This window comes from Chiloscyllium punctatum, chromosome 10 (assembly GCF_047496795.1).
Source record: "Chiloscyllium punctatum isolate Juve2018m chromosome 10, sChiPun1.3, whole genome shotgun sequence".
NCBI classification, from domain to species: Eukaryota; Metazoa; Chordata; class Chondrichthyes; order Orectolobiformes; family Hemiscylliidae; genus Chiloscyllium; species Chiloscyllium punctatum.
This window is the reverse complement of record NC_092748.1, coordinates 90,457,775-90,475,891: the sequence shown is the minus strand read 5'-3', so window position 1 is coordinate 90,475,891 and position 18,117 is coordinate 90,457,775. Positions and strand designations below refer to the sequence as shown.

At 36.7% G+C, this 18,117-nt stretch overlaps 1 protein-coding gene across 2 annotated transcripts in view; it reads right to left on the bottom strand.

Moving 5' to 3' along the window:
• The window catches only part of arhgap15 (Rho GTPase activating protein 15), a 753,427-nt gene that overhangs the window by 347,105 nt on the left and 388,205 nt on the right, over positions 1 to 18,117 (bottom strand). The window contains exons 8-9 of one of the 2 annotated variants that reach the window (XM_072579728.1): positions 12,357 to 12,452; positions 10,217 to 10,346 (exon numbers count right to left, since the gene is read on the bottom strand). In XM_072579728.1, the coding sequence (XP_072435829.1) occupies positions 10,217 to 10,346; positions 12,357 to 12,452 (226 nt within the window). The remainder of the gene's footprint in view (positions 1 to 10,216; positions 10,347 to 12,356; positions 12,453 to 18,117) is intronic. The other variant, XM_072579729.1, reaches the window with a different exon arrangement.

Genomic DNA, 18,117 nt, shown 5'->3' with positions numbered 1-18,117 from the left:
TGGCATAGGCAGGACAAGGCAGAAATTCTGCAGAATCATTATGAAGAGCTAAGCACTAAATTAGAAAGCATGTTCTCATAAATTTGAGTTAGGGGCAAATTAGCAAAGGGCAAGGAAGATTAGATAAATTAATGTATAGCTCAAAGATTGGTATGGGTGATGTAGATTTCGATTCATGAGACACTTCAACCAGTTCCATTGAAGTAGTTCCATTGGGGTGGTCTGCATCTGAACACCGCTGGGATTACTGTTCAAGAAAGTCACATAACTAGAGATTTAAAGAAGGTTTTGAACTTTTTAATGGGGGAAATGGATCAAACTTGGGAAGATGTGGTCAGCCTAAGAGTACAGACAAGGCAAGAGAGAAACACATTAAAAAGGGAAATGTTTAACAGACATTAAAAGAAAGGGATAGATGATGTATACTTGTGAGTGGTTAATGATTACAATGATAATAAATGAACAAAACTAAATTCAGGTTGCATTTGGGAAAAAACAAATAAACTATGCATTGAGATAGCATTAATTAATGACCTCATATTAAAGGTGCCCCTAGTAACCATGATAATAATATGCTTGAAATTTACTTTCAATTTGAGGAATGAGGAGTGTGCCCTCTCATATTTTCAATTTCATTAAGGACAATTTTGAGGGTATGGAAGGAGAACTTGCCACAGTTAATTGGTAGATTCATGCCAACAAGAAAGAAAAATTCCGATAGGAGGACCCACCATCCATGAATAACTTAAAAAAAGTTAAAAGCAGTACCAAACTGAAAGAAAAAGCTTATAATTGTATAAAGATTGGTGGCAGGTTAGAAGATTGTAAAGAATATGAAAAAAAAGTGAGTAAAAGGTTAATAAGGAGAAAACAATTAGAGTACAAGAGAAAATTAGCCAGAAATATAAAACCCATATAATAGTAGTTTCCATAGATATTGAAAATGAAAAATGTTATCAAAGTGAACATTGGTCCTAAAGAATGTAAGTCTGGTGAATTTGAAATGGAATATATGGAGATGGCAGAGGAACTGACCAGGCATTTTGCAATGGTCTTCATTGCAGAAGTTACATATCAGAAATAACTATAATAAAGGAATGTTGTGGTTCTGTTCTGTCCTGGACTCAATATACCGGCCACTGCAGCGGACAGCTGAAACTGACAACCGGAAGCGGCAAAGACAAGCCACTATAAATTCCGGAGGAAACATCACAGAAGCACTTCACAGGAGGCTCCCAAGCACTGAAGATGTCACCTAGACTGGGGACGAAACGTCTGCAACACAAATTCCTAGCTCGGCGAACAGAACCACAACAACGAGCACCAGAGCTACAAATCTTCTCACAAACTTTGAATAATAAGGAATGGAAGAAATAGAGGAACAAAAGAAATTAACAAACACTGGGGAAGTGGTACTGTTGGAACTGCATGCTGACAAGTCATAGAATACTGACAATGTGGTCGCAAGTCATTTAGTCAATCAAATCCACACAGACCCTCCAACCACATCTCTGTAATCCTGCATTTCCCATGGCTAATCCACCAAGCCTGCACATCCATGCATACTACAGACACGTTAGCATGGCCAAGCCACCCAATATGCACCATCTTTGGACTCTGGAAGGAAATTAGAGCACCTGGGGGGAATCCATGCAGACATGGGGAGAATATGCAAACTCCATACAGAGAGTAGCCTGAGGCTGGAATTTAACCTAGGTCCCTGGTGCTGTGAGGCAGCAGTGCTAACCACTGTGCCACTCAAGTTTTCAGGTCTTTTGGACTTCAACCTAGGGTCTTACTAGTTTCTAGTAAGATAGTTGATTTCTTAGTTCTAATTTTCACAAATTGTCTGAATTCAGTGATGGTCCCCTTAGATGGAAGATAGCAAATTTTATTCAGAATTGGAAGGAGACAGAAAGCAAGAAACTACAAAGTCAGTTAGATTAGGTGAAATTTCCCTACAGTATGGAAACAGGCCCTTTGGCCCAGTAAGTCCACACCGACCCACTCAGGCTGATTCCCCTATCCTATATTTATCCCTGACTAGCACACCTAACACTATGGGCATAGCTGATTCACCTAACCTACACATCTTTGATTTGTGGGAGGAAACCAGAGCACCCGGAGGAAACCTGCACAGTGAGGAGAATGTGCAAACTCCACACAGACAGTCGCCCGAACCCAGGTCCTTGGCACTGTGAGACAGCAGTGCTAGCCACTGAGCTACCGTGCCACCCCGAATTAGCTTAATATTTGTCATAAGGAAGATGTTCAAAGATATCATTAAGATTTCATAGCAGGCAGTCAGACACGCTCAAGATAATCAGGTAGAGTCAGCATGTTTGTGAAAGTGAAATCATATTTAAGCAATTTATTGACGTTCTTTGAAGAAGTATTATGTGTCATGGATATAGGGGAATCAGTGGTTATACCATACTTAGATTTCTACAAGTTCTTTGATAAGTATCAAAGCATATTGCATAAAGTAAATGCTCAAGATCAAAGTGATAATATATTGGCATAGAATATCAGGAAGCCAATGGGAAACAAACTATGGATAAATGGGTCACTTTCCAGGAGGCAATGAGTGGGGTCCCACAGGGATCAATACAGGGCTTCAACTTACAATTTATAGAAATGACTTGTATGAATGGACCGATAGTCTGGCTGCTCACTTTGCTTATGAAACAAAGAATAGGCGGAAAAGTAATTTGTGAAACGAACTCAACAAAATTGTCCACTTTGGAAGGAAGAATTGTCCAAATGCTGAGAGATCGCAGAGCTTTGAGGTGCAAAGGCTATTGATGTTTTACTATAAGAATTGAGAAAGGCTTAGATGCAGGTTCAGCAAATAATTAATAAAGCAAATTGAATATTTATTTATTGATTGTTTATAATGAGGGAAATTGACGATAATAAGGGGTTATGCTACATTTATATGGGGCACTGAGTGCGACCAAATCTGGAGTACAGTGTACATTATTGAATTCAAATCATAAATGTAACAAAAGACGTCCTAAGCCTCTTCAGGACCTGATATGTGTACCTTTAACTGTTTTCTTTCGACAATGTCTAGAACACACTCATTTGCAGATGAATCTTGTTTCATTTAATTGCATTGATGTCCTATCTCTATCCCACACCAATATTCATTTTTATTGTTGCCTTCTTGCAATTATATTTCAATATTATAGTTTAGACACAGTGACTAAAATGTGCTGTAAAATGTCCAGAGATCTGGTCACTTATTTTTGATTGCGATAATAGAATGTCTTGGCATATGTTTCATGTAGTGCTTTAAGAAAGTTTGGCAAACTAAACTTTAGTATGATCCTTTCTCATTTTGAAATAACACAGTTATCTGGAACTTCTGACTCATAATTCCTGCGTATTTGTATCTTGATAGAAGCTGATTTGGGAAAAGGAAAAAAAATACCAGCAACGATGAGTCAATTATACTTTGCAAAAATGGTTATGTTTAAAAAGCTATGTTCTTTGTGATAATAAACAAATTTTATATCATTTCATAGAAAATAATGTAAGGCTGTTACATTAAGAATGTTGCAAAAAAAAAACTGAAGGATGATAGGATTGAAATTCCTTACACTTCCTGTTGTTTGTGACAGAAGTTGTTCTGACAAAATGAAGTTTACCCTGAAGTAAATGCTTCAACTAAAAATTAATATAACTTTCCAAAATAAAGAATAATCTAAAGAAAGCATTACTTTACATGAAATGCCATTGGCTTAGATGCATGCCTGAAACATTCCATAAAATTTAATAGTGGTCTTAAGTATCCCTTTCTAATATTATTCCTCTGTCTAAGTCACAAGATTCAATTGTTTAATTGAAAGCTGCAAATATTTACCATTGCTGTGTGTAAATATGTGCAAAGTAAATGAGAAAAATATCATTGGTCTATAATAAATGTTTTAATTAAACTTTCCAAATACTATTTTTTCACTGACGTTTGTTAGAACATCAAGAGTCTTCAAAGTCAGAGTGACATTTTTGGGAGCATGCTGCTTTCACTCCATTAAATTCTTTGTGCAAACAATCTCCCTGGCAGACTACAGGATTTGCTAATATGGTGGTCTCCAATGATTTGAGATCCCATGTCAAAGTCAGTGATCTAGAAAATAAAAAGTTTTAATCTATGGTTTAAAGGGCTTAGTGTTTGGTAAACAAGATCAAAAGAAATGTTAGAAAAATAATATTTGAAGTTTGACTGAATAGCAATACTTGCAAAAATATTGTCTTTCTGAATTGAAGATCATCAAAACGATTGAAAAGCTTTTGTCTCATCCTTCAATCATTCAGCCTATCCTCAATGGGTCTCTCTCAATAGTCAACTGAGCATGCTTAATTGGAATGTGTTATGAGAATATGCTTCTTTTATAGCAAAAGCAGCATGGGGGATAATTCTATAATGCATTGAGGTCCTTCCCCAATGAAAAGCTACTGCTCACTCTCATTTCTTAAGCCAATACATGGTCAAGCTCATTGCTGTTTAACTGTTGAAAATGCTTCAAGTTGACAAATAATGGTTAATTGCTACAAACTGTTGTGTGTTGAGGTGAATAACATTTACACATGATCAAATAGTGCCTCTAAAATGCTTGAATCCCACAGTCAGTTAACCAAAACAAAAGTGACTAAGACGAAAGAAGTTTACAGAAGTTAGGTAACTCATATGCATAAAAGTAGCTGGTTTGATTCTAGATGTCACCATTTAAAAAAAAAGTCACTGTTAATACTAACAATTACAGATTTCTGAACAGATTTCCTTTGAATAATTCTGATGAACCAAAGACAACAGAAATGTTTGCTGACTTGTTTTCAACAGAGCAAAAACAAACAGTGTAAATCTACAGGGGAACAGAAGAAAGAATAAAAAGACCAAGGTAAGTGTTTCAAAGCAAACATTCATTAAATGATGCACAAATTATTCCAGCATTTAAACATGGTTTTCTCAGCATGATGAAAAGAGGATTAATCATCAAATATCAGTCGGATTTCAAATGCCAGGTTTCAACATAAGCTGATGGGAGAAAAAGGCAACAACAAAGTGGGCAGGAATAGTACAGAGCACCACAGGGAGTACTTCTGATTTGAGCTGCAAAAGGATTTCTTTGTTGAAACCTTTCTCAAAGCAAACATCAGTACCACATAACTGCAATCAGCAGCATTTACCAAATAGCCTACCTGTCTATAAAGTCTAATTCCCCGTGCATCACAGGAAGCCTTTAAAATTCCATGTATAGAAAAAAATGACACAAGCCTAAGGATTAACTATGAGGATGACAATTACAAGTTTTTCTTCTTTTTATGAGTATCTTGAGCTAAAGTTATTGAACAAAATCCTCAATCTTGCTATAACCATGTGGGGACTCATTTGAAAGCTTGATTATTCCTTTTTGTTTGCCATATAAGGCAAATTTACACTACATCAAAATTGTATAATAAAACATCTGAACAAAACTGCAAATGACAATAAGGCATAACAGTACCTCTACAGTGATAGCTATTTTAGCATTCTTAGCAACTGAAAACCTGTGACATAAATAATTTAGAGGCATAAGCTGAATCCAAAACACATGTTTTGGTTATTTTGAAATATTGTCAAGGTGACCTTGAGAAAAATAATCATGGATCATGTGCTTAACAATGTTTGTAATCAGTTTACGAAGGCACATCAGCATCATTGACATATCAAACCATTAATTAATACAAAAGTCTAAAAGTAATTAATTACTGTTCATAGAAATCCAGCACCCAGCCCAACAAGCTTCTACATATGACATGCTGTGTCACTGTACTGTAAGATCCCACTCCACTGCAGGCTGCTTAGCTGAGAAATCCTATTCCTTTTCTGATAGCCAAAAGGCCTTATGAAGTTTCAAAGTTGGAATCTTCACAGACTCACCTCAGGTTTGTTATTTTGGGAGTGAAGTTGAATTTTCTGACTTGCTCAAATCAGAATTAAAATGTAAGAAAGCCAACTTTAACGGTTGTTGGTTCTGACGAGTGCAGGATAAAATCCTTCAACTTCATGGCCCTTTTTAGCAAAGTTTATGTTCTGTCATATCAAACAAGCATTTACTTCTGAGTCTGACTTAGCACCAATGATAACAAGATATGTCACCATACGAGAAACAAAATAAAACTTGCTTTATATGAATCAATTGTTCGATTGGAAAATGCATGGAGTAGCATCATGCAATCTAATAAGCTGTTTACATGATTTTTCTATGTATCAATATGCTCCCCATCAAGTATTAGGCAAAATATTAATGACATCTGCCAAAGGAACACTGAAATTTTGAAATCATGAATTGAGGGTCAATAATTCACAAGCACTTCAGCCTAATCTAAACAAAAATTGCTATTGCGTAAGTGACGGAAAGAAAAAACTGGTCAGGTTTGCATGATGCCTGTGCCTTTTGAAACATTCCAAAGAGGGCACTATTTTAGCTTTAACAGTGTCAGCAGTGCATTTTTCACCATACTTTGGCAACGCTATAGCTGTGTTTTAAACATTGGCATATTTGCCATCCCTCATGTGAGCAACCTTATGTCACAGTATTTTTCAAAGAATCTGAAAATGTCAACATTTGATTAAAAAATGTAGACACATGAAAGTGGCAGAAAAAGGTAGGTAATCCTCAAAGAACACATTTTCAAATAGAGCAGGATCTAGACATGGCTAGCAATGCCACCAATTATCATGCCTTATATTTTATGTATGTTTGCGATTGTAAGAAAATCATTCGATGGGAATGACAGAACACAGGACTTAGCTATAGGAGAAGGACATTCAGCACTTATTTAATTTGATCATGGTTAATCAGATTGTCATCACAGCTCCACTTTCCTATCTGCTCCCATAGTCCTTATCTTCCTTGTTTAAAAATCACTTATCTAATGATTCCTTGAATATATTCAATGGCCAAGCCTCCACTGCTTTCTGGAGAAGAAAATTCCACTTACTAGTGACCCCTGAAAAATATTTCTCTTTATCATCATCTTAATAGGACGCTTCATTTTCTTAAAGTTTTTCCCTTAGTTTATTCATCAACAAAAGAGGAAACATCCTCTCAGTATTCAACCATACAAGTCATAGAGATGTACAGCATGGAATCTTACATAAGTCACCATGATCACCTCTCACCTTTCTAAACTCCAATGGTTATTGACCTAAACTGCAAGATCAACACTTCGTCCTAGATAAGGATTGAGTAAACCTTCTCTGAACTGTTTTGAATGCAATTCTATCTTTTTCTTCAAATGAGACCAAAATCTTATACAATACTCCAAATGTGATCTCACTTAAGACCTGCACAACTTCAGAAAAATTTCCTGACTATTGTTCTTAGATGCCATTGGAATGTTCCCTTTGCCTTCCTATTTATTCACTGTACATGCTACTTTAGCTTCTGGTGATTCATCTGTCAGGACACCCAGATCTCGATGTACTACCTAGATAAGCAGTCTACATTTACACAGTAGACTTTACACAATAGCATGCTTTTCTATCCTTCTTGTTAAAGTGGACAAGTGTACATTCTCTCATGTTGTATTCCAACCATTTTTTTGTCCAATCACATAACCCGTCCATATCACTTTGCAGACTCTTTACCTCATCTTGGCAACTTACAATTCCAACCTATCTTGGAATCATCACCAAATTTAGTTACCATGTATTCAGTACCTCCATCTAAGTCATTGATATAAATTACAAATGGTTGATCCTACTGGGTCCACTACTCTTTGCTAGCCACCTTAAAAAACATTTATACCTGTAGTGTGCAAACTGTTTGTGAACCAATGCTTTATCCACATTGATACGTGATCTCTGGCACTGTACGCCTTTACCTTACTTTGTAACATTTCATGTGATACCTTATCAAGTCTTTCTGAAATATAGCACTGTATTGAATTTTAATCATAGAATCCCTACCATGTGGAAACAGGCCATTCAGCCCATTAAGTCCATAGTGACCCACAAAAGAGCATTATACCCCAACTCACTCTCTACCCTATCCTTGTAACCCTGCAATTCCCATGGCTAATTCAGCAAGCCTGCACATCCCTGTAGAATATGGCAATTTAGCTATGCCATTCCAACTAGCTTGCATATCTTTGGGCTGTGGGAGGAAACCGGAGCACCCAGAGGAAACCCAAGCAGACATGGGGAGAATAAGCAAACTCCACACAGTTGGTTGCCCGAAGCTGGAATAAAATCTGGGTCCCTGGTGCTGTGAAGCAGTAGTGCTAACCACTGAGTCACCGTGCCACCCAACTGCTCATATCTGTAATCTTAAACCATAATGTGCGATGACAGCCTTGCAATCACAGAAACATATCCATTTGTTGCAGTGATAAAAATATTTTTTAAAGTTGTAATTGGGTTGCTATTACTTTGGCCTGCATGGTGTTAATGATTTTAGTATAATCACTTCCATTTGATTCAAAACCTATTTAAAGCCAGAACAAATATATAGAATGGCCACCATACTTATCAGTGCAATAAAAATGCAAAAACATTAATCCATCATCATAAATTCTGTTAGTTTACATTCAAAGAACATAGTTGCTGTTATAACAAAGCACAGAAGTATTATTTCAGCATATAGTTCCTCTATTATTTTAGTTTAGAACTCGGAGTAATTTTTACCATAAACTATTAGCAGCATTGTCTGAAAGACCAAATAAATCAAAAAATTGTCATCAATACAGAAGCCACCAAGAAAAGGACAAGAAGTGATGGAACAATACTCAAATAATACTTGTCCACAATACTCAAAAAACACTTTAAATATTCTATAAAAGCAAAAGCAGTTTGATATCAGAAATAACTCAAAAATGAGCGATCGAAAATGATTTAAAAAGCCTCCTAGATTATTCCTAATTCCAATTGAAAAGGAATCCTCCTCTAAGGTGATTGATGACAGTGCCAGGGAATACACCAATGTTTATTGCTTTGTTTATTCTCTATACTAGACTAAAATATATTTTACAACATATACCTTTGTTAAAATACATTGCAATAAGAATTGTTACAACAAAGCTATTTTATCTAATTTTATTAGATCACATATTGCTCTCCTTCAAATATCTCCTAGGTGGTTCTACTTTCAAGTACATTTTGAAAGTCAGTTACCGTATCAACTTAACAGCTAAGATTTAGACAATGGTAGAAGCTGTGACAGAACCTCAAAGTCTGATATAATTTATTTGTAATGGTTTCACTTAACCAATAAATTGTCTGTCTAGTGATCTGGATTTATACAAACGCCCTTGCAGAATCTGCTAAATAATAGCAACAAACTTTGACCTTGGGTGCAGATGTCTGCAATATCTTAGGTAAACTAAATGAGAATGAACACTGACAGTTTAGAAGTGCTTATTTGCTTATCCACAGTCCCAGCAGACACTATAGGGGATTAGGAATACTTTCAACTTCCAGCAGTAAGGAATCATAATGTTGAACATTTCTATGCAGCACAACAGAACATAAAAGAGCCAGAGAATTCTTTTGCTGAGCAAAGCATTGCACATTTTTTCAGATGATTAGTTTGTGTGTTTTTGTTGTCTTCACTGTGATTTTCCAACATAAACGTGAACGGTTATCATTGCCATAGCTGTTTTAAGTAATTCAGGAAGGACTGGTGGTTACCATTAGCTCCTGTTGATTTTCTTTTTGTTTAGAATAGTAAAGAGTGGGTGGTTGAGGGGGTAAAGGGAAAAGCTGGGAGTGTTGATGGAAGGGGAGGGTGTGGTATGGGGGGGACGCGGTGTAGAGGGTTTGTTGCTTGGTCTTGGTGGACACTTTCAAAAGGAAGGAGAAATATATAACTATTCATTAAATAATGAATTTGACACAAATTTTACCAAAGATGAATGTGAACATCAAAACCTTTTCCTTCCAAGCAACACACCATCTTGACTTGGAACTGTATTGCTGTTGCTTCATGTCATTCAGTCATAATCCTGGAATTTCCTGCCTAACAGCCCAATGGACAGTAACAGTTCAAGAGTATGGCTCATCATCACCTTCTTGAGGGCATTTAGGGGTGTGTAATCAATGCTTGCTTTTGCCAACGATTCTCTCATGAACAAATAGAAAAGAATTAATACATTTGCAGAATATGATTCCATGTGACTTTTCAAAGAGAAGCTTACATATGAGATATGACAATGCTAAATTACTTACTTATTGATTTTCTGTGTTCAGGCTTTGCTTCTTTTGTGTTTGATTTGTTATTGCTGTCACCCTCATTTCTACACAGCTCTTCACTGCTTGAGCTTTTCCAGATACTGATTGCTGTTGTGGAGGTTCCCTTCTTTGACCGTAATGTCATTAATAGATAGATAAAAAAAAGGAGACATACTCATTACCACATTTGTAAAACTATAATTATAGTATATGTGTCAATGGTCAATTTTAAATAAAATTGTGGTAGATAAGAGTAGGTGTAATAATGCACAGTGTCTTAACTTTGTTGCCTCTGATTTATTCCAAAGCAAATTCCCATACAATGTTAGATCACAAAGGGATTACTCTATAGCAAAAGAGGGAAACTGAACATTCACATGTAACCTAGCATGCCTGGCATGCCATCTATCAGCTCTTCCATTAATCCCTTTGAGTGGATGTGTGATCAAATATCTTGATTGTGAGTTGGTGTGTGGTGGTTGGGAAAGAGGAAATAGAGAAACATTTTGCAGAATGTAAGTTGGTGGACTGCACCATGAACAACTAAGAAGCTCACAATGATACAGTTTGTATTATTTCACCTGACTAGGCACATGAACTGAAATAAAACTCCACCTTAGAGGTTTCCAAATTGGACATCAACCCACAGTTTCCTATCACACCCACTATTCCCACCACATCATTACATTAAAAAGTTACAACATCCTTTACATGACAATTTATTTCATTAATAGTTTCCTCTATAATCTCTACAGTGTGGAAGCAGGCCATTCAGCCCCTACTAACCCTTCAAACAGGGACCCACCCCATCCCTGCAACCCTGTGTTTCCCATGGCTAATACACCTTACATACACACCATGGGCAATTTAGCATGACTGATCCACCTAACTGCACATCTTCAGACTGTTGGAGGAAATCAGAAATCAAAATTGCAATTAATAAAAAAGGATGGTCAGTAGGATTCTGAAAAATGTCAGTGATAAAGCACATTCATGACTTTGAGTCCGAAAGTTGTAGTTTCATGTCTTGGTCTTAAGCACAAAATCTAGGCAGATATTTGGTGTCCTAGAATACTTACCCCTCAAGAAACAGATTACCCTGTTATTATCTTATTTTGGGGAATTTGTTAGAGGTAAATTGAGAATTATTTTTTCAAATAAATATAAAAGTAATTCATTATCTCTAAATCATTTTAGGATGTCTAGCATTTGTGAAAATATGATATAAATGCAATTAAAATGAGGAGGTGCTGAAAAAACTTAGCAGTTTGGGTAAAATCTAAAGAGAGAAGCGACCTGATTTGGGAGAATTTGCAGCATTTTCTGTTTCTATTTGAGGATTTCCACAGCATTTTGCCTGTATGTATGAAAGTCCTCTTATTTTTCTAACTTTAACTCTTGTAAGAAGGAACTTACTTCTATTTAATGCCCAATTTAATTAATTTAGTTATTTCTTAAATTCTATTGTTTGTGAGCGTGTCATGAGAGAGAAAAAAACAGAATAAGTAACATGGAACTGATTGTGGTGCTTCTAATGCAGAAACACTTCAGTTGAAAGTATTTCTGTCAGCGTTAAAGGTGCTAAATACTATCAGTTAAAAATGATATATGATCTCATTGAATCAAAATGCAAAAGATGGGGCACACAAATAAGAATGAATATGTCTGTTCATGTCAACTATGAAGAACTCATGCTTATTTACAAATAACTATCTATGAATGAATTTCAAATAGTATTAGTTCGCTGATGGTAGTGTAAAGTCAGAGTACAAATTTATGGGTTACATGTTAATATGCTGAACTTGATGCACACGATAAATGCACATTATGTCCTATTTGAGTAATTTCAGGTCTGTTTTAAATTTAAAAACATCATGCCAAACCATTTTATAGAAAATATGCAAAGAGGGATTAACAATGCCACAGGGAGCTATAAACAAAAGAAACATGGTCTAAAGGGGCCGATCAGAGCTTGAGAAACTCAGGAAATATATGGGAAAGTATTTTTTTGGCAAAAAATCTAAAAATGTTTATTGTGCAACTTCTAAGACAGATTGAACAAATACACATCTCCTTTCATTTGATTCCAAGAGAAACTATTTTAGTTAATGTTAAGAGTTAAAAGCATTATACGTACCAATTTATCAATCACGTGTCTGATAGCCTGGTACCAGTCATGTATACTATCATCATCTGAATGTAGAAGAAATTCATTCCCTGAGAAGGTGGTGAGCTGTGTCAAGAAAAAAAGGAAAAACAGTATGTAATTTTGTTTAATGCCGTAAGAAATATAAGAATAGCACTGCAATGTAATGGGTCACCATGTTATGATCCCAAATCCACATTAGTGAAAAATAACATAGTAATTGCTCCCAAAAATGACTAAAGTTCATCTAATTCTTCTTGTTCTTGTCATCACATGATACAATGAAAATTGGAGACCAATCAATGCCTCTTTGGCAATCCACTTTAAACTACTTATTACGTACACATCTGTCCAACATAGTGAAGGGAATATTACATTTAACCAGCTGTTTCAGTTCACTTTCTTAACTTTAATTATAAAAGAAAAAGTTCATATGAAAGTAAAACAACAAGTACACATTCTGTGACCATTTTAAATTAAAATATTAACACATTTTTTCTTACTTGCTAAGTAGTTGATGGCTGCCTTTACATTGAGCATTTAATGTTTATATAAATGAAAAAGAATGGATTGTTCAATAATGAAACACACAATATGTGCCAGAACAATTGAAAGGGCAGGTTAATTACAACTCATCTATGAAAGTAAAATCCATATTACTTCTTTGAAGTAACTTCATAAACATTATATAAAACTTTAATTTGCAATATAGGTGAAGGAGAACATAAAAAAATTATATATGTTTTTCTTTCTCCTCTACAATGCAGGTATTTGGAACTTTTCTTTATTCATACATAGGATAAAGACATTGCCAACTCACTCAGCATTTATTGCACATTCCTAGATGCCCTTGAAAAGGTACTTATGAGCTGCTTTACTGAATCATTGCAATACGTTTGTTTTAAAGAGTGTTCATGTGGTGTAGTGGTAATGTCCCTACCTCTGAGATAGGAGACCCAAGTTCAAGTGCCACCTGCTCTAGAAATGTGTCATAATATCTCTGAAAAGTTGATTAGAAAACAAGTACAAAATAAAAAATGGCTTAGGTACACCCACGTTGTCATTAGGGAGCGAGTTATGTATCTGTTGCCTTTGTCCCTGTAGATGATAATGGTTGTGGTTTTGGAAGGAGCTCTTGCAGAGCCTTTGTGAATTTCTACAGTGCATCATGTAGATGATGCACACTGCTGCTACTGAGAGACAGTGCTGGTTGTAGTGAATATTGGTTAATGTTTTGCCAATCAAGAGAGTTGCTTAGTCTGGATGGTGTCAATCTTTTGGAGTGACGTTAAGAGCTGCACTCATCCAGGCACGTGTAGAGCATTCTATTACTCTCTTAACTTGTGCTCTGTAGGTCGTGGACAGGCTTTGGGAAGTCAGGAGGTGAGTTACTTACCACAGTTTTCCTAGCTTCTGGTCTGCTCTTGGAGCCATTTTGTTTATGTGGCTAATCCGGTTCAGTTTCTGGTCAATGGTCACAAACAGATAGTTGATCATTGAGGGTTCAGTGATAGTAATGCCACTGAATGTCAAGGGGTAGTGGTTAGGTTCTGTCTTGTTAGAGATAGCCTTTGCTTGATATGTGTGGTATGAATGTTACTTGCCATTTGTCAGCCCACACCTGTCAAGATCTTGCTATATTTGAATGTTAAGTATTTCAGTATCTGAGGATTCATAAATGGTGCTGAAGATTGTCCAATCATTGGCCTTACTTCTGACCTTATGATGTTGGGAAGGCCATTGTCGTAGTGGCTGAAGATGGCATAGGATACCATCCTGAGGAACTCCTGAACAGATGTCCTGAAACTAAGATGATAGACTTTCAACAACCACACTATATTTCTTTGAGCTAGGTGTGATTCAAATCAGTGGAGAATTTTCCCTGATACACATTGATGCCAGTTTTGCTAGAGCTCTTTAATGCTATATTTAGTTAATTGTAGCCTTGATGTCAAAAGTAGTTACCTCACCTTGAGAATTTAGTTGTCCTTGTTTGAACCAACCTTATAATGATGTCATGAGCTAAATGGCCCTGGTGGAACCCAAACTGAGTGAAGGTGAACAGATTATTTCTAAGTAAGCCCTGGTTGATAACACTCATCATTTTACTGATGATTGAGAGTAGATTGATAGGGCAATATTATGGTCAGGTTGGGTTTGTCCTGGTTCTTGTGTACAGGATATACTTGAGAAATCTTCCACATTGTCAGGTAGGTGCCACTGTTGTAGCTGTACCACAACAATTTGGGTAGGAGTGCAATAATTGCAGGAACACAGCTCTATTGCTGAAATGTTGTCAGGGCCCACAGCATTTGCAGTATTGAGTACCTCCATTTTGATATCATGTGCAATGAATGAAATTTCATGAAGATTAGCATCTGTGATCCGAGGGACCACTGGAGGAAGCTGATGGATCATAAGACCATCAGACCATAAGACATAGGAGTAGAAGTAAGGCCATTCAGCCCATCGAGTCCACTCCACCATTTAATCGTGGCTGATGGGCATTTCAACTCCACTTACCCGCATTCTCCCTGTAGCCCTTAATTCCTTGTGACATCAAGAATTTATCAATCTCTGCCTTGAAGACACTTAGCGTCCTGGCCTCCACTGCACTCTGCGGCAATGAATTCCACAGACCCACCACTCTCTGGCTGAAGAAATGTCTCTGCATTTCTGTTCTGAATTGACCTCCTCTTATTCTAAGGCTGTGCCCACTGGTCCTAGTCTTCCCGCCTAACAGAAATAATTTCTTAGCGTCCACCCTTACCAAGCCATGTATTATCTTGTAAGTTTCTATTAGATCTCCCCTTAACCTTCTAAACTCCAGTGAGTGCAATCCCAGGATCCTCAGCCGTTCCTCAAATGTTAGATTTACCATTCCATGGATTATCTGTGTGAATCTCCGCTTGACACGCTCCAGTGCCAGTATGTCCTTCCTGAGGTGTAGGGCCCAAAACTGAACACAGTACTCCAAATGGGGCCTAACCAGAGCTTTATAAAGTCTTATCCTCTCAGCACTTCTGGTTGAAGTCTTTTGCAAATGCTTCAGCCCTATCTTTTGCACTCCTGTGCTGAGTTCCCACATTGTTAAGGATGGGGATACTTGTGGAGCCTCCCCCTCCAGTAAGTTGTCTAATTGTCCATCACCATTCACAACTTTATATGGCAGGACTGCCGAGCTTAGATCTGATCCATTGGTTGTTAAATCACTTACGCCTTATACAGTTTGGCACACAAATAAATCACTTCTGTACATCATTTGCGCCTTATACAGTTTGGCACACAAATAGTCCTGTTTCATAGATTCACCAGATTGACAGTTCATTTTTGGGTATGCCTGGTGCTACTTCTTGCATGCACACCTGCACTCTATATTGATGTAGGCTGGATGAGAGAAAGATAGTAGTTCCTTTCCTAAAATTTGGACATCAGTGAACCAAATATTTATGTTATGAAAATAGATTCTTATTTTGTGATTTACTCATTGAATTTATCACATGCCTGGTGGGATACAAACCCTGGTCCCCAGTATGTTCAGACAGGTTGGGGTGGGTACACAGAGGTACAGGCACATCTTGATCATCCAACAGCCACATAATGAGATGGTCAGGCAGATTTTGATATGGGCACGCTTCATGTGCACCTAAATCAGACTAGAGACTGATTTCTATTTGAAAATCGTATCCTTTGCTGGTTGTAGAACTCACTTGCAGTTTTGGTTACACACAGCAGTTTGTGCATTTTTGCCAAATCAGCAGTCCTTTGAAGTGGGAAGTTCAGATATGGCCTGATATTTTGTTTCTGGTGCAAAGCATTTCCTGACCTCAAAGGAAAACTGCATTCCTTTGCTTTTTGCTCCCAGACTTCTCTGTCTTTGACCACTGCCTTCCATGCAACATCTAACTTTCGGCATTTATCATAAATAGCTTCCACTAGCCCTTCTTGAGCTTTTAGCAATTAACCTGAATAATACTGCATACCTGAAAATTTGGACCTTATCACTTTATGCTATTTTGGGAAGAGATTAACATATGAACATAAAACTCAGCAGCAGGAGTAGGCCATTCAGCCTCTTGAGTCTGTTCCACCAATGAATAAGATTATGACTGATCTGATTGTCACCTAAAGTCCATATTCTTACCTACCTTTTTCATTCACTAGACTAAAAAATATTCAAGACTTGCTTCCACTAAGTTTTCAGAAAGAGAGTTTCAAAGTCAGAGACATTTGAAATGAATTTGTATCTCATCCAGAACTGGAGGGCATGTCAGACAGGCAGTTCACATTGCAGAGGCAGTGGATGGTTAGAGAGTGGTAATGGAAAACCAGACTTAGCTGTCATCAGTATACTTATAATACTGATGCTATGCCTTTAAATCAGATCATCAAGGGCAAAATATAGGTGGGCAATTGTAGGAAACAAGGCAAATTCCTTGAGGTAAAGGTGCAGGGTAGGGAAAAAAAAATCATCCCAGGGTATTCACTGGTTATGATCAAGTACATAAAAGTGGAACAAACTGAGAGAAGTCTCATTCCAGTGTATGTGGAAATGAGACATCTAAGGATGACCAAATATAAAATTGATGAAAGCCTACAGAATTCTTAACAGGATCATTGAGGGAGATGCAGGAAGGATGCTTCTCCTGGCTGTGAGGTCACTTAAGATTGAGATGAAGTAGAACTTCTTCACCAAGAACATGGTGAATCTTGGGAATTCTTTTTCCCTAAGAGTGTGGACACTCAAGCATTGACTGCATTCAAAACGAGACTGATAGATATCTGGATATTGACAGGTATCAGGATATTGCTAGAAATTGGCATTAAGGTGAAATAATCTTGTTGAATAATGGAGCAGGCTTGAGAGGCTGAATACTGCTCCTATTTCCCATGTTCCTATAGTTATTTGGCATACATAACATTCGAAAGATTAATTGTCTTTATCTGTTTCAAGCATTATTGAACAAACATGTTTATTTTGGAGTACAACCTTGTAAGATACAACCCCATGGTTAAATTGTTCTGCAAACAATGCAGTATTTGTATTATTATAGTGTAATGAAACTTTATAACCTCTGCAGCTTCTATGATGATGGTGGAACCTTTGAGTGACCTTTAAATTAACCACTGCTTGTGAAATTACTTTTACAAATTCAAGCTAATATTTGTGTACAAAAAATGTCAAACGTGGTGTAATTCTGAACAATGTTTTTACATATTGTGGAATATGCTGATCACATGGAATACAATATTAATTAGTTAATTTATTAACCCAATTTGAGTGTGCTCGATTGTTTCTTCCTGATACCTGAAGTATTACCTCCAGACAGGAGTGGATAACAGACCCACCCATAGACTTTGTGAGGAACAATCACTCCCTCTCCTTAGTGACCTGCAAGATATTTATTTCTAAGATGAAAGAAGGCATCCAACTTTCCCACTGACCAGTATTTCTTACCTGTAATATATAATAACTTTGAGACTATTGAAAATCATGATGTTGAATAAGGAAAAATGGGAGTATCAACATAAATTGGGATACACAAACTTTAGGACTCAGAGTAATCCAAACTTTAACGAGCAATTAATGGATGCAAGATGTGTGATTTATAAAGATATATTTATACATATTTTAATATCATTTATTTTAGAGTATGGATTTTGAACGAGTGACATGTGGGTTTTCAGATTTATGTACGAGGAGGTTTAATGGTTAACTTGCAAGTAATGACTATTCTTAACCAATAGGAGA